Source organism: Psittacula echo (assembly GCF_963264785.1).
Source record: "Psittacula echo genome assembly, chromosome: 7".
Lineage (NCBI taxonomy): Eukaryota > Metazoa > Chordata > Aves > Psittaciformes > Psittacidae > Psittacula > Psittacula echo.
Window position 1 is genome coordinate 9347301 of NC_137740.1, and position 24932 is coordinate 9372232.

General features: G+C 46.4%; 1 protein-coding gene across 1 annotated transcript; it reads right to left on the minus strand.

The window, feature by feature from the left end:
• Window positions 1-1144: 1144 nt before the first annotated feature.
• Window positions 1145-24656, minus strand: SLC5A9 (solute carrier family 5 member 9; the record flags this gene model as incomplete). Its single annotated transcript, XM_080623027.1, has 14 exons — window positions 1145-1350; window positions 3306-3453; window positions 9545-9760; window positions 10330-10498; window positions 11721-11871; window positions 12052-12159; window positions 13036-13171; window positions 14240-14445; window positions 15220-15300; window positions 15875-15980; window positions 18650-18814; window positions 20625-20729; window positions 23111-23182; window positions 24531-24656. 14 exons carry the CDS (start codon window positions 24654-24656, stop codon window positions 1145-1147), a joined length of 1995 nt encoding a protein of 664 aa, XP_080479153.1.
• Between the last annotated feature and the right edge of the window lie 276 nt (window positions 24657-24932).

The window sequence follows — 24932 nt, forward strand, 5'->3', positions numbered from 1 at the left end:
CTTATTCAAAGGAAATCTATTTTTTCCTCTTAGAAAATGCTTGCATTGACCTGCACGAGCACAGCACAGACCCCATCCTGCACAGCTCACTCAGTTGCCGCCATCCAAATTGATGATGAACAAAGGAACCGTGTATCCAGGTGGGCACAGAGCCGTGGTTCTCCTCTCCTTGCTGGATTGTGACTCATTTTGTTTGTCTTTATAGCTGTGCTTCACTGCATGCCCTTACCTCCCTGCACAGCCCATGCCGGATGGCTTGAATGTGCCTCTTGGATGCTGGAGTGGAGGGTTACATCCCTGTGGGCATTTTTAGGCTTCTTCAGGTAAGCATCCTAACCACCAAAGACCTTAACAGTGCGTACTGCTCTCTGTTCCTCTGGAAGTGGTTTAAAAATTTATGGCCATGCCACATTGTGTGATAGTAACAAGATGGGTCAGAGAAGCCTGTACTTGCTCGAGGAAGCAAGGTCCAGCCTTGCTGGATATTTCCTTTCCCTACCACAGCCAGGTCACTGTGGTCCCAGGGAGACCTTTGTGCATCAGTGCAGTATATATAACCACAATAACCCGAAGTCAGAATTGGCTTTGTTACTAAGGCACCTTTATTGCTGGCAATGCTGTTAAGGGGCAGGAGTGGCCTGATGAGTAAAGAGGCTCAGGCTGTTGTAAGACCAATCGCATGGCAAAGTGGGCAGGATGACAGGGCTCGAGGAGGGTGGGGAGCCTCTCCACACCAGTGTAAAACGAAAGTCCTTCCCCTAAATACAGCAGTGCAAAATCAGCCCTGAACTGGTGCACAAAGGGAGTGAGGACTCAGCCGTGCCACAGCTGGGCTTTCCAAAGCCTTTGCTCCTTTTGGCTTAGACCTCTAAAACTGACCCCAAGCCTCCTGATTTCAACACATGTTGCCTCACAGACCCCCTGCATCCTGAATGTGTTGAGTCTTGGTCACATCTTGTGTTACAGGGAAACCGAGCCCTTCAGTCATTTCCAGCAAGCAGTGCCTCCAAGGAAGGGCTGCACCAAGGTGTTCTGGCATGTCTGGGAACCATCACAAGGGTCTCTGTCACTGCATGGTTCTAGTTCAGAAAAGAAGATGAGGACCACTGAGAGAAACCAAAGCCATGCACTTCCCGACCCTACCTCAGCCAAAATACGCCCATAGAAAGACATTAATGGTCAGCAGGAGAATAGCGTTCACATCGCAAACAGTCTTCCACGGGTGTTTTTCCTCGATGCTGGTGAGTTTCTGCTCCAGGGCAGCTTTCTCCTCCTGGGACAGGGTGGGCTTGGGGCCGGTGGACAGACCGCAAAACCACAAGTACAGCATTTTCCAGCAGGGAGGCTTGCCTGTTGTGAGAGATGGACCGAAAACTGGGTGTTATCATCTAGCTGGGACTCCTCCCTCCCTCCTTCCACTAGTTTGGAGGTGCATTGACCAATCTGGAGTAGGGTTTGAAATGCACCTTGCATGGGAGATGCCAAATGATGACAGGAGATGGGGAAAGGAAGGGTAAAGAGAGCTCTCTATCTCAACCATGTACAGCACAGCCTGATTACACTCTGTTGATTGCAACACCAATCGTTCATTAGTTAATTAACAGACCTCCTTCCCCTCCTCCCTGACCCAGCTTCCATCCACTTTCACAAACTCCTGACAGCATGATGGTCCATTTAGAGACATCCTGGCTTATTCATTACACGTGACATGCCGGGTGAAGTATGTGCTTTAATTGTCAACCCTGCGCCGTGTGTATTTCACTGCCTGTTCTTTCCAAATATAAACTTTTTGCGAAATGCAGAATGTCAGAAGGCCTTATAAAAGGTGTTACCTGGGAAAAGAAACCTCATTAAACTGTCAGCTGCTGTGTTTCACATTTCCTTTCCCATCAGTACTAATTACCAAAATACCAAGACACTTGTTTATAAGAATCCGAGCTAGTTAAGTGAGCTAGGAATTCATAAGAAATAATAAATAACACTGAATGGCTGCATTCATCCGAAACCCAAACTCACTCTATTGGGTCAAAAAAAACCCACTAAGAGATTTCTTTAGTTGTTGGTTTCTGTTTAGAGTGGCTGTGACTGGTACCAGTGTTGTTTGGGTTGATCAGCAAAAGGAAGGAGTGAAGACATCTTGGGTATGTGCCTTTCTTCTGAGATTTCTGCTCTGTAACCTTGGAAGGTTAAGCTTAAAATCAAAAAGCTGCATTTTTGAATGGATTTGCACAATAAACCTCTGTCCACTCTGAAAGGAACTTGCCTATGTAGCATCTCCTGCTACTGTTCTGTCTCGTGACACCTCTTTGAGTTCATTTGACTCTTTGCCTTTTTGCTAAATACCCTTGCTAGGACACACAGCTATTTAAGCAATTTGGGTCTGAGTTTTAACCATGGCTTATATCCTAAGGGAAGACAAAAGATATTATTGGCTTAACGTAAATGAGAAAGCTGAGGCTTGTGGATTTATCCTAGGACATCCACGAAATGCACATCTGCTCCTAATGTCTCATCGTCCCTTTGGGCCATGATGCTATTTTGATACAGTACAGTACAGCAACACTGGGTGAGCTTGGTCCGCGGAGCCCACACAGGGGTAAGGAGGAGGCGTCTCTAGCACATACACAAGGGGGCTGTCTCCTGGCGATGATGAGGGCAGGAAGAAATGTCACTTTTATGTGCTGAAAGTTGAAATTACCGAGCCTGCTGTAACTGTTGTGGTGCTGGTAGTAGCTGCTGCTTGGTTATGCCTGCAGTAGTGCTGTGGAGCTCTTGGTGAGACAGACAAATACATGCAGTATCATGGCATAAAGCCTCAGTGTTAGTGGAGCAAGGAGCAGCATTCCAGCAACACAGACCTCCACCCTCCCAAGGGGTGTTCGTAAGTGGCTGCTGATTCCCATTTAAGGAGTCCAGCTCACCATTAAGTGTGAAGGCCTTTAAATGCTAACACTGTAACTTGGGCATAACTGGAATGAGGTAGTGTGCATACGTGAATAATTTGTTCTAGCAAGGAGGAAGGAAGAATCATTTTACTGAATGGTTTTCTTTTTTTTCTAGGAACGCAGCTCTTCTGAGCCATTCAGAGGATTGCAACATGGAAGTAAATGCTAGGAGAGACACTGGGAGGACCAAGAACCACAGTACTTACATTTGTCACATCCATATAACTGGTATGCCATAAAACCATGCCCCAATTCCAGTGAATGTAACAGATGGCCTGCCATGAGCTTTAGAGGGACTTGCATGAGATCTTGGCTGTGCACTCACAGGTGCATGGCTGTGCTTGTTCCGAGTGTTCCTACCTGCCTCCTGCTTATCGCCGGAATCTGCGTTTTCGACCAAGTCACTCTCTCCGTTGGCTGGGTTGGTCTGTGCTGCTCCACTCTTGTAGTCCTTCAGGTCAATGGCAGGTGCTTTTCTGTGCCTTGTCCACCACGTCAGGGAAGCGAGCTGCAAAGTGGGACAGAGAACAAGCAGGTTATTGCCTGTCATATCCAAACTGGCATGCCTCTTGTCTCCCTTTCTGGGGGTGCAGATCCAAGATGGTGCTGAGAGACCTGTTCTGGGGTGACAGTTGTTCCCCCACTTTATCTCACCTCCCTTCTGCGCAGGTCCCCACACTCTGGAAAAGAAGACTGGTACCATCTAGTTGGAGCTGAAAAGCTGAGAAAAAATGTGAATTGATCTAGTTTCCTTCCTTGTATTCTTATAATTAACCTGTTCCATCCCTGTCTTCAACAGGAGTAACCTTTCAGTTGACAATGAAGAAGCGGTTTCCCATTTGCTAGGGTCACTTGATTGACATGAAATAATGATGGTCTGCATCCAGAATGGCAGCTCTCCAACAGGGAAGGGTAATAAAATCAATTAAAAAAAAAGAAGCAGCAGGCAAAATAACCCTCTCTGGCTACAGTCAATCACAGCCAGCCATTGTACCCTCAGCAGAGAAAGAGCAGTCAGGTGTTAGCATGCAGGTATATGACTGTAGGAGTACGACACAGTTATATGGCCATGAGAACACTCATGTTTGAGCAGCTCCTTCTCTGGGACATGGGGAGGGACTGGAGGATCTTCTGTCTCAGTTGTCCTTTTATAAGAAAGGCAAACCCAATAGGAACATTAAACCCCACAGCTGGGACAAGTGGACTTCCAAATGAGCTTATGTCAGGGCTCTGAGTGGGAAAAGTAGCAGTATTGTGTCTCTGTTCTATGACTCTGTGTGTGTGTTCAAGAAGTGCAACTATGGGGACAGACAGAGCCATGATATGATGAATATCAAGTCATAATTCACATGCACGATTACACCGTACATTAGACCAAGAGAGATAGTTAAAAGTATTCAAAAATGAGTTCTGGGCATACACAGTGAGACCTGCCTGTCCAAATGCCTTTCCTCTTTTTTCTCTATTGGGCCAAGACAAGACATTACCTCTGTCTGCAGTCTGTCAATGAAGATGATGGAAGATGATGAGCAGGCTGCTGTGGCTGCAATCTGCTTTACAAAAGCAGGTCTGAAACTCTTCTCCTCCCTGGGATGCAGAGAGTGCAGGGGAGGTGTTAATCTTGCAAATCTCACAGTGGTCTTTTTGCAGCTGAGGGATGAAGTTAATAATCCCAGGGGCTCCAGTGTGAATTTAAGCCAGGCCTGCTGCTGCTCTGACTGATTATGACACACCAGCACATCCTAACCCCTGTGTGCTCTGGCCAAGGACGATGCTCATCAGTCCCACCGGAATGCTGCTACCCAGGGCCATGGACTGTTCCCCAGCTGCAGCCCATCAGAGGAGCCACAGGATGGGACTAGGGCAGCAAAGCTGCAGTGGTGACAACATGCCAGGTGAAGTCTGACGAGCTGCTGCCTCCTTGCTCTGCCCGTATGGAAATGAACATCTCAAATGGGTCACTTACAAAGTAAAGTGATGTCCCTGACACATGAGTTTAATTCCTGACTTTTATACACACAGATCTAGGCAGGAGTTTCCAGCTGACACAAAATGTTGCATAATTTCCAGAAGATTTATAGCTTTATTTAAATCATTTTCAACCAAGATGAGCATTGGGCAGAGCTAATCTTTCTTGTCACGATGTGCTAAATTGCTTTGATTTGATGATCCTCATCTTTCTCAGGGAATTTTTTTCTTTTTAATCGCTTAGGAAATGTCACTGGAACACAGCAAAGTTTGAGGCTACTACAGGATTTCCAGAACTTTCCTTTCTTTTCCCTCTTCTTCCTATGTGCCTCTGAATGACTGACTCTTTATATTGCAGCAGAATCTGCAAGGGCTGATGTTTACCTGCAGCTCAGACTCTGCCAGACAGACAATTTCCAATTGAAAGCAGCATAGGCATACAGGTAACCTCATACACATTAGCCCACTGACCCATCCAGGTGCTGGTACTTTGACCACGGCCAGATAAAGCAAACTATCCCCCTAGAGGGCTCCTTGGTGAAGCATCACAGCAACACTCAAACTTCAAGCTCCCCTGTGCAGGTTTTGGGTGGCTGAATTCCTTAAGGAAGTCAAGTCCCCCCTTTCTCCTCTTTGCCGTTGCCAGAAGGACACATGCTGAGGCAGAATGGCAGCACTGTGTGGCCATAGAGGCCACCATGGAGATGGGTACAGTTCCCCTGGCACAGACCCACAGAGGGATAGGGATGGGAGGAGCAGATGATGGCACTTGTTCTGCATGCCTGGAGAAAGCAAGCAAATACATAAATAAGAACTGCTGACGGGGGAGCTGTGTTAGCATAATTGACTTTGACCTTGGAAATGCTGCCTACGCCTGCCATGCCCAAGAGCAGGGGAACAGGGGGTAGCCAGTTGGCTGGTCCTCGGGAGCCCTGTGGCTCTGCTCCCCACTGCAGAACCATGCATTGGCACTGCTCAGGGAGCCCTGTGTTCCCCCCACCTTAGTTTGCTCCTCTCTCAGTGCCTGGTTCCCATAGGAGCTGGGTGTTCTTTGCTATTATAGCACTAAATATGATGTGGGACCTTCAGCTGCAGCACCTCAGAGTGCACGATGCGGGTTCAGGCCAGCCAAAGCAGCACTGGACTGTACACCTAAAGGAGTCACTGAAGCCAGACCTCAAGACACAGGGAAAACATCTCCGACCCCAAAGTACATCATGTGGAACTGCCAATCCATCAGCCTGTCTGGGTGAGCCCTGACCCCTGAGGATGTCACCTAACTTGTGTAGCGCTTGTGTTTTGTATTCCTCTCCTTTTGTGTTCCTCTCCCTTTCCCCCCTCACATTCTCCTTGCACAGGGGAGTTTGCAAAAGCTCAGCAAAGTTTTCCTTTTGTTGTTTGTAAACTAGAATAAATCCTTCTGTTCCAAAATGCCATCTGGCACCTGACAGTTGTGTTTCAGCTTCACAGTCTCAGATCTAATTGTAAGCTCTTTTGCAGGGCTTTCAAGGACGGTGTGACACAATATGGACTACCTACAATGAAGACATATGAACTCGGGAGCATACCAAACAAATTCCTTGCATACTTGGTTTCCAGCACAGCATCAATCACCACAGGGATGGGAGAGTGTCCAAAACAGCAGGAGAAAATGCTACAGCTTGCAGTTCTTGGATTGTAATTCATTTAAAGCCAGACACATTAGCTGTACCACTAACATCAGATACAAATCTCTGTTCTCCTTTTGCACATTTACTATCTCAAACGCATTGAGATTCAATATTTAAAGTTGTCCAGTGTAGATCCTCAGCTGGTGTAAAGTGGCATAACTGTGCTCAACAGCTGCTCCTGGTCTTTGAAGACAATGGAGCTATGCTGATTTACATCTGCTGCAGGAAGATCTATCACTCTAGTTGCTTGGCTTTTTCTTTGGTGGCTTGTTTTTCTTTTCCTTTTCCTTGACAATATAAATAGTGTAATTCCTAGCTTTTATGTGGTGTCTTTCATCATTACACCTCAAAGCACTGCACTGGCAGAACTAGTTCCATGCAGTCTTTACAGGGGAAATGTCCAGGGCTCATAAAGTGAATTGACCAGCACATGGGACTGGAAAGCACCAGAGCTTCAGGTATCCTCAACCAGGACACCCAATACCAGCTTGTCCCTCTCAGCCACTATCATGGGGACATACAGGCTCTTCACCACAGGTTTGCCTGCTTGCATGCCAAACCTCAGCAACTAGAGGTCACTGATGGCCAAACACAAAGTTCAAGTGCTGGTTTCTACCCAGTGTTAGGGCCTGACACATCCATCCTGATTTCTACCTCTTGCCCTTCCTTCCCAAAACCTTTCTGTCCTTGAGCCATCTCAGCACAGCCACAGGCTAGCTTGAGATGAGGAGACAAGCCCTGCTTGCAGGACACCACGAGAAGCCATGGTCCAAACCTACATCGGCACTCATGTTTAAGGCAAAAGTTGGGGTGAGTCTGACTGAGGGAAAAATGAACAATGCTGGTTTTAATGCTGCCCACTCTGATTCATGCCACACAGGCAATAACCCAGTAATGTTGGCACCTACCTCAGCTTAAGACCCACACCTTCACTTTGGTTGCTCTCTGAGATACAAGGTCAGAACTTTCCTGTTGAAATTGAGGATAAATAGTAAAACCTGAATGGAAATCAGAGTAAAACCAAAGAGGAGCAGACTCTCCCACGCTACTGAGCTATGGGAAGAGGGAATTAGCTACCACTGTGTGGCACAAATTACCTGTCAACCCCTATCATTGTCTTTGTGGTAAGAAGGTATTGAAGGCAGGCGGGCATATGGGACATGGGTGGTCATCACTATCATCAGATGATTGATTTATCTGGGTCTCTGTGTCCAGCTTCTCACTGCCACAGGCAATATCATTAATTCTCATTAAATTTCTTCAATAGAACCACTAGTACAGAGGTCAAGCACTGAGCTCAGCAGTACGTGGGGTCCATTTCCTACCGAAAGGTTATCCTGAACGTCCCTCTTTAGGAAACTTCTCCAAAAATGCTCAGCCTGTTTGTTCATGGCAAGCTCTGCCCCTTTAGCAAGCTCTCCTCCCTCCCTGGATCTCTCGATGTACCTGGTGGGGCAGTCACCACCTCCACTCACTCATCCTTTGCTTCTCTGGGATAGCTGCACACAGTTTTAGACAAAATCCTATCCTCCCTGACCATTCCATTGGCTTTCCTTCCTGGACCATTTCCAGTCCGATGCCACCTTTTCTGAGCGGTGGTTCTATGAAGACTATGTCAAATAAGGTCCTTTAAGTCCCACACCTATAAACTCACCTATTGCTACTGAAAATCTCCTCTAAGGAATCTCTTATGTTCGTAACCTCTCTTTCCCTGATGCTATTACAGTACATCTTCATCCTGAACTCTCCCTTTTAAAACATGCTTTAAATGTTCTACCTCCAAGGTCAGACTAAAACCTCTGTAGGCGCTGTGGCCAGCTTCTTCATTTCTTAAGCTGCTGGTGTGATGTTCACTATTTGCCAGTGCTGTGTTAATGTATCTTATCTTGCTATTGCTGTGGGCAGGGAGCACTGCACATGTTTAGTTATCACAGGTCAGATGATGAGTGGGAACTCATTAAACCACAGTAATTAATTGCTGGCAACCATCTGGCCACCCCTGAGCAGAAGTGAACAACGTAAGCAGCAGAACTAATGGTGCCTCCTTGTCAGTATTTCTCTCTCCCATGTGGATCCTCTGATAGCTAATAAAAGCTGAGACTTTATCTCAAAGCAGACACAAAGACAGTCTCCCTCTCTCTCCTTCTTCCTATCTGAGCACCTGCTTTCATGTAATCTTTAGGAGCTGGGTAACATTCAGTCAAACATTGATGGAACTGGTTAATGCTTTACAAGTTATGAGGAAGCAACAGATAGAAAATGCTCTGATGGCATCACCTGTGTTTCCTCATGCAGTTAGACAGGAAAAAAATAGGTCTTTTAAACCTTTCCAGTAACCTTTGTTTGGAGGTAGATGGCAGGATTTGTTATATTGACAGCTGCTTTAAAACTTGGGACTGGGAATAGCTGCTCTAAGGTCTTATTATATAAAGCCTCCCAACTCTGCACCACTTTAATGTGTTAAGTAAAAGAAAGTTGTGCCTGACTCAAAGTTATTAAATGTAATTGAGATCATATTGGGACAAAATGTTATTTTCCTAAATGCCCATGTTGCAAAAGATATTAATCTTGTTTGCCTGCAAGATTGATGCTGGCTCTGCTGAAACTGGGTAGATGCTACAATTAGATGTATTTAATTCCTCCTCAGCAGTGCTCTGTAATGCGATTTCATCTCCTTCCCCTTCTCCTTTCCTTTCTCTTCCAGCTAGGATGGGCTGTGGTGTCTGCCCAGCTCTAGGCACAGCATGGGAACTCACACTCAATTTGGAGCACTCAATGCCTCAGGAAGCATTAACACTATGCAACCTGGGGAATAGAAAGCTGAGGAGCAAGGGCTTCTTCACAGCATAGGCATTACACGCCATTTCTTAACCATGGGAGGAAAAGAAAAGAACAGATTTCAGACATCTTTTGGAAACCAAATGGGGGCACTGATGAAAGGTGCCACTGCACATCACTCACCTTTTCCTCGGGGATCGGTGGGGTGCAGAGACTGATAAGGACAATGACAATCGCAGTGAAGACGCACAGGACGAAGGCAAAGTAGAGGTAATGCATGTCCTTTAGCACAGCTGGTCTTCTGTCCTCCTCACCACAAGACGGTGTGCTATAAATAAACTCCATGATCATCCGAACAAGACCAACAGCTAGCCCAAACATGAGGCCCCAGAAAGCACCCTGAGAAAAGGCAAGCATAAAGAAAAGGTCGCTGCGTGTTACCTTTGATTGAAATTATCCTCCCCTTTCCCTTTCCTTCCCTTTTCCTTCCCTTCCTTTCCTCTCCCTTCCCTTTCCTTTTCTTTCTCTTCCTTTCCCAAGAACTTTTATGCCTTATGGAAACCCACACTGACATGCATCAAAGGAGGGTGTCTTCAGTTAAAAAAGTCCTCATTTTCTCTTTCTGCCCTTGAACATGGAACAGATAGAGCACAGACAATGCAAGAGTCTCCTCCTAACAACATGCCTCCAACTAGAATGACGCATCATTCCTAAAGTGCAGAACAACTTTGCCTTCCATGCTTTCAAATAAGACTGCCAAGAAGTACCACTTGCAGTGGCTGCTTGGAAGCAAACAAACACATACACTAGAGACTGGGCTAAGATCCACCAACGCATGCCAGGGAAAGTCTAATTGTCACATATTAGATGGGCTGACTTTGAGTGTGGAGTCTCAAACACTGAAGAGAGAGTTATTTCTTTTATCAAATCAAATATGTATATTAATTGGTTGTTGACACTTCACTTACAGGCTCATTAACCCTCTTGCAGAAGATTGCCAGGATGAAGAGAGCTGTGATCGGTGGGGCCAGATAGCTGGTTATGGACTGAATGTAGTCAAAGAGCTGGCCGCTGTTGGCCGATTGAATGATCGGGATCCAGAGAATACTGATGACTATAAGGATGAGGATGATGACTCTGGAAGATGAGGATAAAACTGTATTAGCTCTGCAGGTGTTGGAGCCCACCTGAAAATAAGTTTTTAAGGAAAATTTCCAATTGCTCTCAGAATTTCCTAAGAAAAATCCTCATAAAACTCCTAAGAAGAACCTTTCCCTGTGTACACAGGGAAAGAAGAGGGATTGTTCCCTTCTAGAAAGTCAATTCAACCAATTCCCCCAAAGTGAGCTTCACAGATTTCAGAGTGAGCTGAGCTAGGGCCTGTCAGTCAACGTGCATGAGAGATCCACACTGCATGGTGGCTGCCACCATGGGCTCGATCAGTGCAAGCCTTTCAGCCTGGTATGTCCTAGAGAGTGACATGCTCTTTGAAGGACTAGCTCTTTGATGTAATACAGAGGGAGCTGAAAGCTTGTGGAAACGTGGAAGCAATCTTTCCACTACCTTTCTAAGCAGATAGGATGCTCAGTCTAGTGCCTTTGCCAAATTCCAACTCATTTACTGCTCATTAGAATTGCTTCTGTGGTCTCAGGTGCATATTGTAACCCTCCTTCATCTTTGCACTGTATGTTACAGAGGTTTCTCCATATTGCTGAGCAAGAAGGAGGTTCTTCCCCTCTCACGACTATATGGTGGTGGAGTACTAGATTGCCTGCAGCCCTCAGCCACCCCACAGCAAAGTTTAGAACTTAATGCTCATGACTGGAGAGCAAAAGCACCACAAACGTTCAGAAAACAGCTTAAATTCTGCTATCAGGAGGAGAATTTTATACGCTCCTGATATAATGCAGTACCAAAGCTTATTCACAAAGGGCACTATAACTTACCACAGCGACAGAGAGCTGGGAGGCCCAGCTCTGCACTTTTCCCTGAAAAAGAAAGGAGTAATTGCAATGCATCACTCCTGTCTGATGCAAAAACAACGTGTTCTTAAAGACCTCTGGTGGCAGCGACTCCAGAGCTCCCTTGGCTTCTCTAAAAGTTGCATTGAACTCAGTGCTTATGTTAAGTTTAGAGAAGAGAGAGGCAATGATTTACGTAGCTCAGTGGTACGCTCAGTGTTTCTCTTCGACCAGGTCTGTCTGAGATGAAGCTGGAAAATGTAAAGCTCTTTCCCAGGCTGTGTTCCCACTCTATATTTTAGGCACCAGATTTTCCTCAGTGAGCCCAGACTGGAGAATGTAAATGCTGCACTCGAAACAGATGATGAGAGCAATGAGACATAAAGAAATGGAAGGACCTGCCCACGATCATCAGCTCCTGCTCTGAAGCCTTCCTGCGGATCCGCTGCCAGATGTCTATAACGAAGAGAGTGCTGCTGCTGTTGAAAATGGAGGTGAGGGAGCTCATCAAGGCTGCCATCATCACGGCAATCATCAAACCCCGGAGCCCTGGGGCAGCAAAAAAGGGAAGGGAAAACCAGGATTAGACCTTCGGCCTCTCAGCGCTGTTTGTTCATCCTTATGCCTGTTAACTGCATCCTCATCCTTAGGATGGATAAAGGCAGTCTGATCCCCGCCCCCAGCAGCACATGGCTCAACCCCACCACCACCTGTGTAAGGGTTTCTCACCATCAGGCATGAGTTCTATCACGAGTTTGGGGTAGGCGATGTTGGAACAGCCCACTGCAGCTCCACAGACCCTTTTACAGATGTCTGGGTCCACACAGCCCACTTCATCTGTAGAAGACAGGAAAGGAACAAGAGGTCAGTGTAAAACCCGTGGAGCCATAGGCAGTTTAATTCAAAGGAACAGATCTTGATGCCTTGTGTGGTTTTGTATAAATTCAGGGGTGCAGCTGGAATACAGCGAGAATGAGTGGAGCTGAAGAATGCCTTATATCGTCAAATAAAAGTGAAACTTTGAGATGACATTCTGCAACCTGTTCAGGGTACAGATATAACACTCCTGGATGTTGCATAATTGTAGTCCTTGATGATTTGTTGTTTGTGGGAACTGGACTGTTTCCATGAACCTGTTACCAAGGATGTTGCAGGCTTACTCCTGTTTGAGGATACTGGGAGAGAGGCATTTCCCTCCAGGAGCAATCCTCTTAACAAACAGAGGTGTTCTTCCTGGGAAGTGGCATGCTCTGGAGAATCCAGCAATGAGACCTCCCTGGGAGAAAACAGGAGGAGACAACAGGAAAACAGGGCTGTGAAAACAGCCCACCAGGAATTGAATGAATCTCTGTGGTAGGTTGCTAAAATCCTCACCAAATACCTAATGAAAGTAGTCTATAGGACCTGAAGAACAGCCTCACTACACTCTCTATTCCATCTCAGTGACTTCCTCCAGATAGACAGATGCATACAACGTCCACAGCAGGGAGCTGTATGCCTCTAATGGCAAAAAATGCCCTATATAGATACTTCCAGTGACTTCCACACTGTGGAAGCACTGGAGGTGGAGAGGAAGGGCACAGGAACACCATTGTCCTACAGGAATCTATATAAGTGTGCCTGCAGGACAGCAGTTTCTGAGGTGCAAAAGTGCTGGTGAACCTGTGTGGTGCTAGTAGTCACAGCAGGTATAAAGCCCTGTGGAAGGCTTACCTGGGTAAAGAGCTCTGCTGATCATTCCTGGCATGACAATGAAAAACATAGGGAGGATTTTCAGATATCCTCCCAGCACCGATCCACCTTTTGCATGGGAGAGGTTCTTGGCAGACAGAGACCTCTGGACTATCACCTGCAATCAGTGCAGAGAGGGAGCAAAGAGTAAACCAAAAGCACTAAAGAGAGAGCAGGATCCATTCTCTCTCTGTCTCTTGTTCTCATGGATGACTTTCACTCATCAGAATCCCAGGGTGTTTTGCATGCCAATGGCAACTTTCCCGTCTCAGTTGACTGCAGCCTGCTGCCACTGCTCAGAGCTCGGTGCACAGGCTGCAGGAGAGGGCAGCGTGGAAATTTCCTTTATGGAAATCATTTCAGCCTTGACTGAAATGAAGCCACCTTGAGGACTGGCAACCGAAGCTGCCCACCAGCAAGAGGCCTACAAGGATGCTGGGGATGGACTCTTCATCAGGGACTGTACTGACAGGACAAGGGGTAACGAGTTCAAACTTAAACAGGGGAAGTTTAGATTGGATCTAAGGAAGAAATTCTTTACTGTGAGGGTGGTGAGGCACTGGAATGGGTTGCCCAGGGAGGCTGTGAATGCTCCATCCTTGGTGGTGTTCAAGGCCAGGTTGGATGAGGCCTTGGGTGGCATGGTTTAGTGTGGGGTGTCCCTGTCCATGGCAGGGGGGTTGGAACTGGATGATCTTAAGGTCCTTTCTAACCCTAACTATCTATGATTCTATAATGGAGCAGGCAGTAGGTGTTGTGGTTAAAGTTCCATGGTAGGTTTTTATTGCACAAAAGCACCGTGTCTCGAGAAACAAAAGTTTTCCTTGTTTGTAGCTTGGAAATGAATAAGAAACATGAGACCTCCAGGAACAGGAATGGCTTGTCTGGAGGTCTACACAAGGTCACTGCAGAGCCAGCTCCAGATCCACATTTTCATACCCTTGTCACGCTAACTGCATGAAGACTCCCAGTATGCACCAGCCCACGGTGGGATGAAGATGGAAGAAAACCAACTTTTATTTCTGCACTAAGAATTGCACAAGATATTCTGGTCTAGACCAGCAGGAAGGCAGTAACTCCTGCACAGTGAGACATGGTTGTGTTTTAGCTCACAGATCCACCAACTGAGGATTGGACTGGCCATAATGTGTGGCAGTTTGCCTGCAGAGGGAAAGACTTTCTTTACCTGGTCAGTGCACCAGGTCCAAAGAGCCAGCACAGAGAGTCCAAATATAAGGCCAGGCCAAGGAATGTCTCCTGTGAGTGGATCCCTGAACAAGTGAAAGGCATCCGCACGTGGGAGGTGACAGGTCGTGTTTGGGACTATGACCTTTGGTGTTGCTGTGCTGTATTTCTCCTGAAGTCCTTCATACCAGCCAACTTTTTCAAATCCTGAAAAGAAAAAGGCAGTGATTTAAGGCCTGGTGCATCCTGCAGTTATTTCCTTGTCTGAGACTCAGAATTACTTTTATTTTCTCCCATCCTCCTCTTATCTCCTTGCTTTTCATTCCACCCTTACTTTTGGCAGTCGAGATTTCTACAGGAGTCAGTTGGATTTCGCCCAGAGTCCTCGTGCTTTTAACAGTGCATCCTGGAAGAGCATCAGCACAGGAAAACTCCATGATCCTAACCCCCACAATGTCCTCAGCTTTTAGTCTTTGCTCATATCCCTCCAAGAGCTAAAGCAGGAAGGTACAACATGAAAAAAGACATGTCTGTATCTCTGTTTGCCAAGAAGGCTCAAAGCAGAGACTGATGATGGTCAGTTCCCTGTTGATTTTTTATAATGCTCAGTTACACCCAGAAGATTCCACAGTAACTCCCAAAGTAAACAGGTAAAGTGAGCAGAATTACTCCAGATTTACATGGACACAAGTGAGAGCTGAATTTGGCTCTGGGAGTGCAGTGTTGCAAGCTCTTTACCACTCTTAGTAAAGCCAAACTGTCAAGGTGAAGTTAACCAGAACCTCTCCTCCACAGTTAGTAACAAGGATGAAGCAAGTCTGATGACCTGGTAAATAAGAGTTGTTAAAACTCATTTCTGCAGCATACATGAAAGGGTGAAGTACCTTGGCACCACACATGAAAGGGTGAGGTACCCTGCTAAGGTCTAATGACCTTGGGACCATTAAACTAGTGTATGATGCCACTGTAGGTTCCCCTTACCTATGAACATGAGGACAAAAGCTCCAAGAACCATGATGAGGGTCTGCAGCACATCTGTGTATATCACTGCTGTTAAACCACCTGTCAGGAGAACCAAAGACAACAGGCAAAGCGCATCACCATGCACAATGCAACAGGTACCTCATCTGGGAAAAGGATTTCCTTTGTCCCAACACTGTGATTTCAGGTCAGACCCATTGGGAGAAGCTGGCATTGAGCTGGTCCCCAGGAGCCTATAGGTGTCATAAGCCCTCCCATGAGGAACGGCCTGAAGGGCTTTTCCTTGTTCATGAGAGGACTTGGAGGCAGTTCAGCATCTTAATATCTGAAGTTGCTAATGTTGCAAAAAGAGAAGATAACAACAAATATGGGCAGTGGTAACTATCTGCACAAGGGGAGTTGGGAGCCTTCTGTAGTGGTAAAAAACCCCCTAGGAAACAGTGATGTTCCCTCATACCAGTTTCCCTTGGGTCAGGAAGAGAGAGAGGAATAGTCAGAGGTCTCCAATAGCTGGGAGTGACAGGGCAGGTACTACCAGCAACCGGAGGAATCTCTCCCTCAGGCCAGGGCCCAAATACCTTCCCCTATGTAGGAAAGGAGAAACTTCCATCTTAGGTTGCAGTCTATAATGTTTCTTTTAGAATCAGCCATTTACCAGCTATGGTGTAGACGGCAGTCACTGCTAGCAGGACCACAGTGGACAAGTAGAGATTCCAGCCCAAAGACATTTGGATGAACAGTGCTCCGGAAAAAATGTCTGTCTGGAATAGAACAAAACAAGCCCAAGGGCAGTCGGGCGTTAGTAGTGCTTCGTGCAAGGGATATATAATAAAGCAGCCTGCAGCCCTCTGCGGCTGAAAGCACTGACCAGGGAGGACACCACGAAGGTGAAGAGGAGGAGAAAGGATGGGGCTGATGGCTGGGAACCTTCTTGCTCTCAGAGTAAGGAAAATCATCCCTCCAGTTCTCAGCATCTGGAAGCTGGGGGAGCAGGGGGGTAAAAAGAGCAAGGTCCTATGCCAAGGGTCTAAAAACTCATCAAAATAAAGACTCTCTTACAAGCAGCCTTTATGGCATGCAACCTTCACTGTCACAGTTTGGTACTGGTGGAAACTGCCACTCCTTTTGCTGACTGTGAAGACATCCATGGGGAGCAGGAGTCCAGGAATCCATAGGCAGACACAGGAGGGAAATGGAGGCAAATAGCAGAGACCAGGTTCTTCCCAAAGCTACATCTTGGTGACCTAGTGGCCAGGAGACACTCCTGCTTAAAGGGCCCTAAAGAATCACTGATGCCTTGTGACATGATTTATTTATCTGGACAGGTCAACACCTCAATTTTCTATCCATGCTGTTCAGCATACCAGAGTGACTCCAGAAGAACAGGTTCTACCTGCTGAGGACCTTACTAGAAATACACAAGCCCTCATCAGCTTTGCTTTTTTTGAACCTACTGGCAGAGAAAGTGAAACCAGAAACTGGGTGAAACCTGGAGTTATACAGATAACATCATTGAAAGTGATACAGGAGATATTCATGTTGGGAAACCAATTTGAAGGACACCTGCAAACCTGGTGTGGAGTGAGCTACAGGTAAATACATTTGCCAAGGGAGACAGAAGGGATGGGGCAAGATTTCTATTTGCTGTCCCTGAAATAAACACCTTAAAAGCAAGCACCCAGTGCAGCTCCTGGCCCTGCGACAGGACAAACACTGTCAGTACACCACAGGAACCACCGTGTCTTCTGTGTTTTGACTTCCCAGCAGGACATACAAACACTTCTGCAGGCACGCAGGATCAGTCCTTTGACAACACTGTTTAATGAGATCTCTGGTTTTCTCTGCAGTGCCTTACTTGCTAACCTATGTTTGCGCAAAAAGCATAGGGGCAAAAATCCTTCTTGTAGCCACTGCCTGCTGTCCAGCCAGCCGCTAAATGAGCTCTCTACAAACAAAAGCACTGCCTAACAGAAAGCACCTGCCATGCCCATAAACTGCACCAGCCACATCAATCAGCCACGCGTGAATTAGCTGCACAGAGGAGAAAGCACTGAGATGAGACAGCAGTGACTGCAGCCAGGGTCCTGCTCTGTGAGGCACTGGCAAAGACTGCTCTGAGAAGGTTATTTTGAAAGACTGGTTTGTTTTCACCATGTAAATTGACTGTAGGTGTGCACATCGTGATGCTGGAGAGAGCTTCCATGTACTCCCCATGGGTAAAGCATCATCAAGTGCCTCTTTGCAAGACTTCATCCTGGGCCATACTTCAATCCCACAGAGCAAAGCTCCTGGAGGCAGAGGTGACAGCAATAGGTGACATAACCAAGAGCTGACCACTAGAGGAGGAGATTTATTCCATATTCCTATCCTGGAAATCCTCTTAATTCACCTCCCAGGACCTGAGATGTAATAACCCTGTGAGAAGAACCCTGAAGAGAGCTGCACATGTGTGCCTCATCTCCAGTCAATGTCTTCCAAGGCAATTTGACATCTAAATACTTCAGTAGGGTCTAGGGAAAACTGACTTGTACTGACCATGGGACAATCAGCTGGAGACAAAGGACTGATATTTTCAGTCCCTGTAATGGAGTCTGAAATACAGTCCTCTTCCTCCAAGGGCACAGGTAGTTCTTAACAAATCTCCTATGTGTAAGTTCTGCCTGTTTACTAATGGCATTTAAATGAAGATAAATACCCAGCAGCTTACATCATTGCTTTTTGGCTACCAGTAGAGTACAATGTTACAAGCAATCCAAGGAAGATGCTGAGGTTTTTCTCAAGCTAGAACCTACCTCCCTTTCACCATACCCTTTTTATACAAAAAAAAGTGACAGAAAGAGACAGGGATATCCATAACTTATGGATGTCTCAGTGTCCAACTGGAGATGGGTAATGAGTGGTGTCCCTCCAGGGTCAGTGTTGGGACCAATCTTGTTCAACATCTTTGTTGGCAACATGGACAGTGGGATTGATGCACCCTCAGCAAGTTTGCTGATTGCACTCAGCCTCAAGAATAACCACAGATTTATGATAATTTAGGAGAATTTCAGATCTACAAGACGCAGGCAGATCCTCAGATGGGGTAATGCTGCAGTTCCCCTGTTTCTATTGCCTAAGCTTTGATCTGATAGGAGAGGAAAAGCAGGCAGACAGCTTATGGTACTTGCACTGTTTAATAATTAGCTGCCATATCCCTGTAAAGTTCTCATTGTGCATTGCTGTCTAATGAGGGCTCTCTCTTAGGATAGGTCCCCATGATCAATACAGGTATTTACTTGAGCAAAGCAGCATACTAACACACCGCTACTGTTTCTGATAGCTGAGCTGGTCCTTTCAAGGACATTGGAGTTGTCTTTGAGAAGCCCTGCAGGGTACCAGCATGACCTACGCCTGCCATAGACACAAGGGTGCTGTTCAGTTGGGTACATACCGATATCCTGGTGAACATATAGAGGATGAGGGACAGCACAGACATGTAGATTTGTATCCTCTGCCCTCCAAATCTCTTCTGCAGGTACTCGGGCATGGTGACCACTCCTGCTGCGATGTAAACAGGCACAAAGATCCAGCCGAGAGCCAGAAGTGTCCAGGTAGCCTGTTAAGGAGACAGAGAAATTAGAGGCACATGATTCAACACATGGGAACATCCCTCTCCTCTGTTATTTCACTGGACATTGTAAGAAAACAAAAAGGTGCAGTGCCATGCAATGGATTTGGGAAGCACTCTGTCTTTTCCTCCCTGCTCAGGAGATGAGAGGACAAATGGAGGAATTTTGACAATATAGTTAGAAGCTTTTGAAGTTATCCTCCTAAATCGTGTGTGTCTCAGTGTGTCACATCCTATTCCATCTACTGGTCTCTTCGGGGAAGATGGTGTATTCTATTACTCTGGAATTCTGAGAGATGGTATTGCATTTGGTGGCCTTTGAAACCACTGATGCTGTGGCTGCGAAGAGTTAAGTGATTCAGAGAAGGATGGGAGCATCTGTTTGTTGCTTGATTAGCAAGTGATGAGGCTGAGGCAGCAGACTGTCCCTGCAAGGCATAAAAATAAGCAACAGCAAGACTCTGCTGGGATGTTCTCCTTGCAAGCTGATGCAGATGTGCCTCTGTCACTGATAGATAAAGGGGCAGTTCAGGTGCTTTGCCACAGGTGGCACCTTCTCTTGGAAGGTGTAAAGGCATCTCCCATCATGTATTTCTTCTCTGAAACCCAGCAAATGGCCAAACAGGAGTTCTTGAATGTAAATAAAAGCTTGTTGGATTATCAAACCTTATCTCCTGGCTGTCTCAGGCCATTTCATCCGAGTACCTTACATTTGTCCAGATTTTACTCTGATCAGTTATTTAAGTTATCTGAAATGAAACTGATCTCTGTGAGCAGAGATTGTGAGTGATCGAGGAGAAGAGCCATGGCTCCTGCAGTGGCAGAAACTGGCTTAGGTAAAAGGTGCTCATACGATCCCTGCAGCTAAGTAATGTCCCACGACAAAAGGAGAGAATAATGGCATACCTGAGGTCCCTTTCCAATCGGGAAGAAATGAATCTAAACTCATGAAGTTAGATTTGCCCTGACGTACAATCTTGTTTCCATGGGCTTCTAAAATGACTTGAATAGATTTACTTGAAGCACAGCGATATTGGTGTGTATGTCTTACGTGCACCAGGCTTAACATAGGCTCTGTTTTCTTCGCAAAGGACTTAAAGGTGATCTTAATGGTTAAGCAAAAAACCCAATAGATATCCCAGGAAAAAGCTTTCTGTGGGCTCTGCCTGTGCTTGGCAAGTATTCAGCCCTATTAACGGTCTCTGCTGATATAGACAAGAGATTTAGAGTTAGGTGAGTGATGTTTATTGTGAGGCTGGCACTAATCTCACTCCTCATCACTGCAGCTGAGAAATTCCGTTAGCATCACGCACAAAGGACCTGGTTTTCATGATCTCTGTAGTGACAGCGGCAGTTTTCTAGGCCACTTCAACAGGCCAGAATGAGACCTGCCTTCACACCCAGATGTTCACCCCAGAGACAGGCGAATGCAGTGTTGCTGATTCTCATGGCTTTACACTGAATGGAGGAGCACACACTGCTTTTCTGCAAATCCCCTATACCCAGAATCCTGTGATGATCCAGGTACCTTTTCAGCACTCATTCTCTTTTATTTATCTTCATGAGTGCAGACTAAAGCTTAAACACATAGCCATGTGCTTCTGTGAAATTCAAAGAGCTTCCCCTTAAACTAAAATAAAGATCTCATGTTTTTAAGGCTGTCTGAATATCTGGAGGCTTCTCTCCTGAGGCATGAGAACTTGCAGTTGCTGATACTGTTAGCGTCTGATTCTGGAGACAAACCCCCAAACCCTCTGTAAACAGTGACACCTTAGTTGACAACATAAATAACTCTTACATTCCACTCGAAGCCCCCAACAGCAAGGCCCCCAGCTGCTCCAGTGCCTGCCAGGCCGATGAATAATCCACTGCCCACATTGCTTGACATCAGGGATGCTCCAATCTGAAACACATGGCACAGAAAGTCACCTTGAGGAACTTCTGTATCAGACCAAGCATTTTCCCAAGGGCCTGATCTCCTTGTAGCTGGATGCTATGGAGAGTTGGGTTTTCCTTCTCCCTTTAAAGAAAACTATGTTTCTACACCTTACAGAGGGTGTACCTGCTCCATTCCACAACCCCACTCCAACGCAAAGCTTAATCCCAGAATCAGGGTTCACTTTGTCAATGGTTCTCCTGAGATACATACCTGTTATGGAGCATACAGTGGGGAAAGGAAAGTCTGGTGACAGCCACAGACACCTCAGTGTCCATGAAACATGGAGGATTTCTCCATTGCCTTGTTACTCAGCCAGCAATGCACCTTCTCCAACCTTGCTGACCCTTGCTGTACCTCTCTAAGTCTTGCAGTGAGCATGCATGTGGTGGTTTACACAGCCATGGTGAAAGGAGTGCTCTCTTGGAGCTCTTCCTAAGGGAGGACATCCTGAACCATAGCAGGGATGATGTTAGAGACATGAAGGCCTTTCGTGTTTACTGTCTACACATAGGTTCAAAGATACTCAGCTCTGCAGTAAGCTGGAAAATGCTAATGCCTAAAGTTAACTTTAACTGTAGGCTGTGGGCATGGGGGGGTGTCCCTAGCACGGCTCATTGACACCCTAATTGGAAGAATGCAAACACCAAGGCACTTTAAACAGGGCAAAGACTATCTGACTTCATTAGCACATTTATTTGGCACAAAGCCTCACCCTTCAGTGTGCCAAGATCAAATCTCTGGCAGGGTCAAATGAAAAGTCACCCTTTTGTCTCTAGATTGCTTTTAGACACATTGACTACAAGGAGCTTTTCTCTCCTTAGTACTGCTTCATGAGAAACAAGGAATGATGGAATTTGATCTGCTTCTCACCTTTGAGAAAGGTAAAACATTAATATGGCATCAACACTGATTCCTGCCAATGGCTTTGCCTTCTTGTCTAAGAAAACCCTTGATTAGAGAGCTGGCTGCCACAACGTGAATTTGCAGCTGAGGTGGTGCTCTCAAGAAGGGTGAATGGTTTTCGGGATACCTCTATCAGACACAGAAATACAGAAGCTACATTGCACAGGAGCAGCAATGCCATATCAGGGCTTAGCGGAGGGTGTCTAACACACGGCAGATATCTGTCACCCCACTAACAAAACATATGTAAACCAGTCATGTACTCAAGGGGGAGGCCACAAGGAGCTGAGCCTGCAGGAGTGCTGCAGAGGCAGAATCAGCTCTGACAAACAGAACTGAGAAGTGAACAGCACTAGAGGTGGCTTTGAACCTAGAATGGTAAAGTCAGGAGCTGACCTGTACCCAACAGACTCCGTGACCATCTGTGGATGGAGCCAAAAGCAATGAGGATGTTTTGGGGTTTGTCTTTTTGTTTTGTTCTAGAAAAAAAAAGAGCAATATTAGGGGGAAAAATGTTCCATTTTAGTTTCTTTTAATTTCCCTCCTTCGTATTAGAGAAAAGCATCAAGCTAAGCTTTTCCATTAAATGTCACTTGGCTGAGACAGAATTTTAAAGAACATTTAAGAAATAATAGATTTTAGAGAGGTGTATGTGTCTCTGATGGAAGAGGCTGACAATCTAACCTAATGAATTCATGGGCAATGTGCATCCAAAGTTAAAAAAGACAAAAATACAGTGTTCTGGTTGAGAAGTGCATTCTGTTACCCGCAACTCGCTGGAGAGATATATGGTGCTGGAGTCTGGCATTGGCTGAGAAGCATCTCTATTCCTGTGGCGTTTTTATTCCTTTTAAACTATCTTTATATGTACAATTCACACCTAAGAAAAGGCATCTCCAATAGATTTGTTTGTTCTTCACAGTGAAGATTTATACTTTGGTGGTTTGAAGTTTATAGCCTTTACATTGTTAGTCACTAATCTCAACTTCACTCTAAATAGCAAGGGCTCAGAAAGTCCTGGGCTTTGGGATTATCTTTTCTTCAGTCTCTAAATGCTCTTCAATGGATAGCACATTCCTAGGTTGCCTACTGCTCTCTTGGCTTGGGGACAATGATACCTTTGGTTAGTTGGAGCCAAAGAGTTTCAAACCCAGCTAAGCAGTCAGTGCTCCCTCACTGCCATCAGTGTGAACATTTTTACTGCTGATTTTAGCAGAGAGATGGAGTTGAGAAAACCTGAGGATTCTGAACTATCCTTTTGGAGCAGCAGCTCCATGCTGTAGCCCATTAGCAAAGCTGCATGGGGTGATTCCTGGTGGATCCTCTTCATCTAAACACTACAGTCAAAATATGCGTGGACTGGGGCCCCCTACAAGACCTGCCCTGCTTACATCCGAAATTGCTTTCAAACCATGTGAAACAGAGAGATGCATTTTACTTACAGGCCACCAAGTCATGGATCGTCCGGCTAGGAAATAGCCTCCAACGGTTCCCCGGCTTGCTCGTATTGATGACTGCAAGCACAGGAGAAAGAACAGTGTTTTCCTCCATTCACCCACCTTCAAGTCAGATCCAATGCCCATCCCAGTAGCCTTGAAACATCCCATCAGCAACCTCTTGCACCACCCCAGCCCTATTCCCTTGGGTGTCACTGCAGTCAACTGGCTCGCTGTGCTCCCAGCAGCACAGGTAGTGCATGGATCTGACACAGGCTGAAGCAGGGCCCCTGTGAAAGACATCTAATTCTGAGAGACCTAGAGCTTCGTCTCTCCTCAGCCATGTGAAGGTGTTTTCAGCTCCAAGAGAAGCTGCCCACCTTCTGATGGTGGTGTGTATTAAGAGGAAGCATTTCCTTCTTTGCTGTCCAGCACCTCTGGCAATACCTTCAGGACACAGCGGTGAGAATCAGAGGACAACCTTGTACCCCATGGGATGCCATAAAGTACTGCAACTGAGCATGACATGCAAAGGCACTGCAGGGTGACTAGCAATGCCTGCTGCAGCTCCTGCTGCCTTGCTTCTTCCCACTGCTGTGGATTCAGGGTTTCCAGCAGCCCCGCACTTCTATGGCCACATCACGCAGCCCCATCTGGGAACTGCATGAGAACTGCAGGGATTCCAAGAGTGGTAGGATGTCCATAGGCCATGAGCCCCTCTGATGTGGCTGACGCTGACTGTGCTTGCTGTTTGCAGCAAACAGGAACTTGCAGTCAGTCACCGCAACAGTGTGGTTTGCTGCACATGGCAGCAGTCAGAGTGGTGAGCAGCACTGCCACCAGGCCAGGGGAAGCCTGAATGTCTGATCTCAGCATCAGCTCCAAACACTTTACTGTGTACCTGTTAAGAGTGCCAGGCTTCATCCATTATTTTTATCCCCCTTTGTTTAGGTTTATAATAGTCCAGCTTTGGAAAGAAGCTGCTTGTACCTATTTAGTGACTTGTCCTTGAATGAACCAACTGGGAAAGACAAAACACCTGAGCCAACCAGAACAATACAAGTCTCTGTGAAAGAGGCTTTTGCAAAGCAACATGAATAACAACTAGCAGCAATCTTCCCAAAGCTGTTTAAAGTCCCGTTTCAGTCTTCTCCACCCCAACCCTGCCGGCTCCTGGTGTCAGACTACTTTGCAGCACGGAAGGTAGATATCATCTCATCCCCAGAACTCCAGGGAATGATCCCTTGGTTATTTCCATGTTATTCCCATATTCACAATAAGGTCACTGTCACCCCCAAACTTGCTCAACAGCATGCACAGAGGATGCCCTCTGCAGGCAAATATCTTCGTACCCAGGAGGGGTTCAGAGAGGACGGGAGGCTCTGCACTTCAGGCAGACCTAAACCCAGTCACTTTGGGGACTCACCCATATCCCAACGGTGAGGACAAAGGCAAAGTAGCAAACCACGACGATGAAGTCTGCCAGCCCAAAGGCTGCTGTTGTGTCCCCCAGCATGGGCAGCTCTGTGGTGGTCGGGGTCTGCTGGCTCATGGCTACAAGTGAACTGCTGATTTTCCCTCTCACACTGGACTTTGGTGCACGTTGGTCTTCATCGCTTCCCTTGTAATAATTAACATGAGAAGGTGTGAGTGGGAGCAGGACCCAGGCAAGACAGTGGCTAATGTTTTCCCAGCAGGAGCTTTGGCTCCATGGTTCATCAAGTGAGGACCTCCCCCCATAGCGCTGTGGTGTGAGCATCCCTCCCAGGTGCTCCTGTGTCCTTCACCAGTGGTCCCCTCTCTTGCCTGCTTCTCCATGGTGACGGCC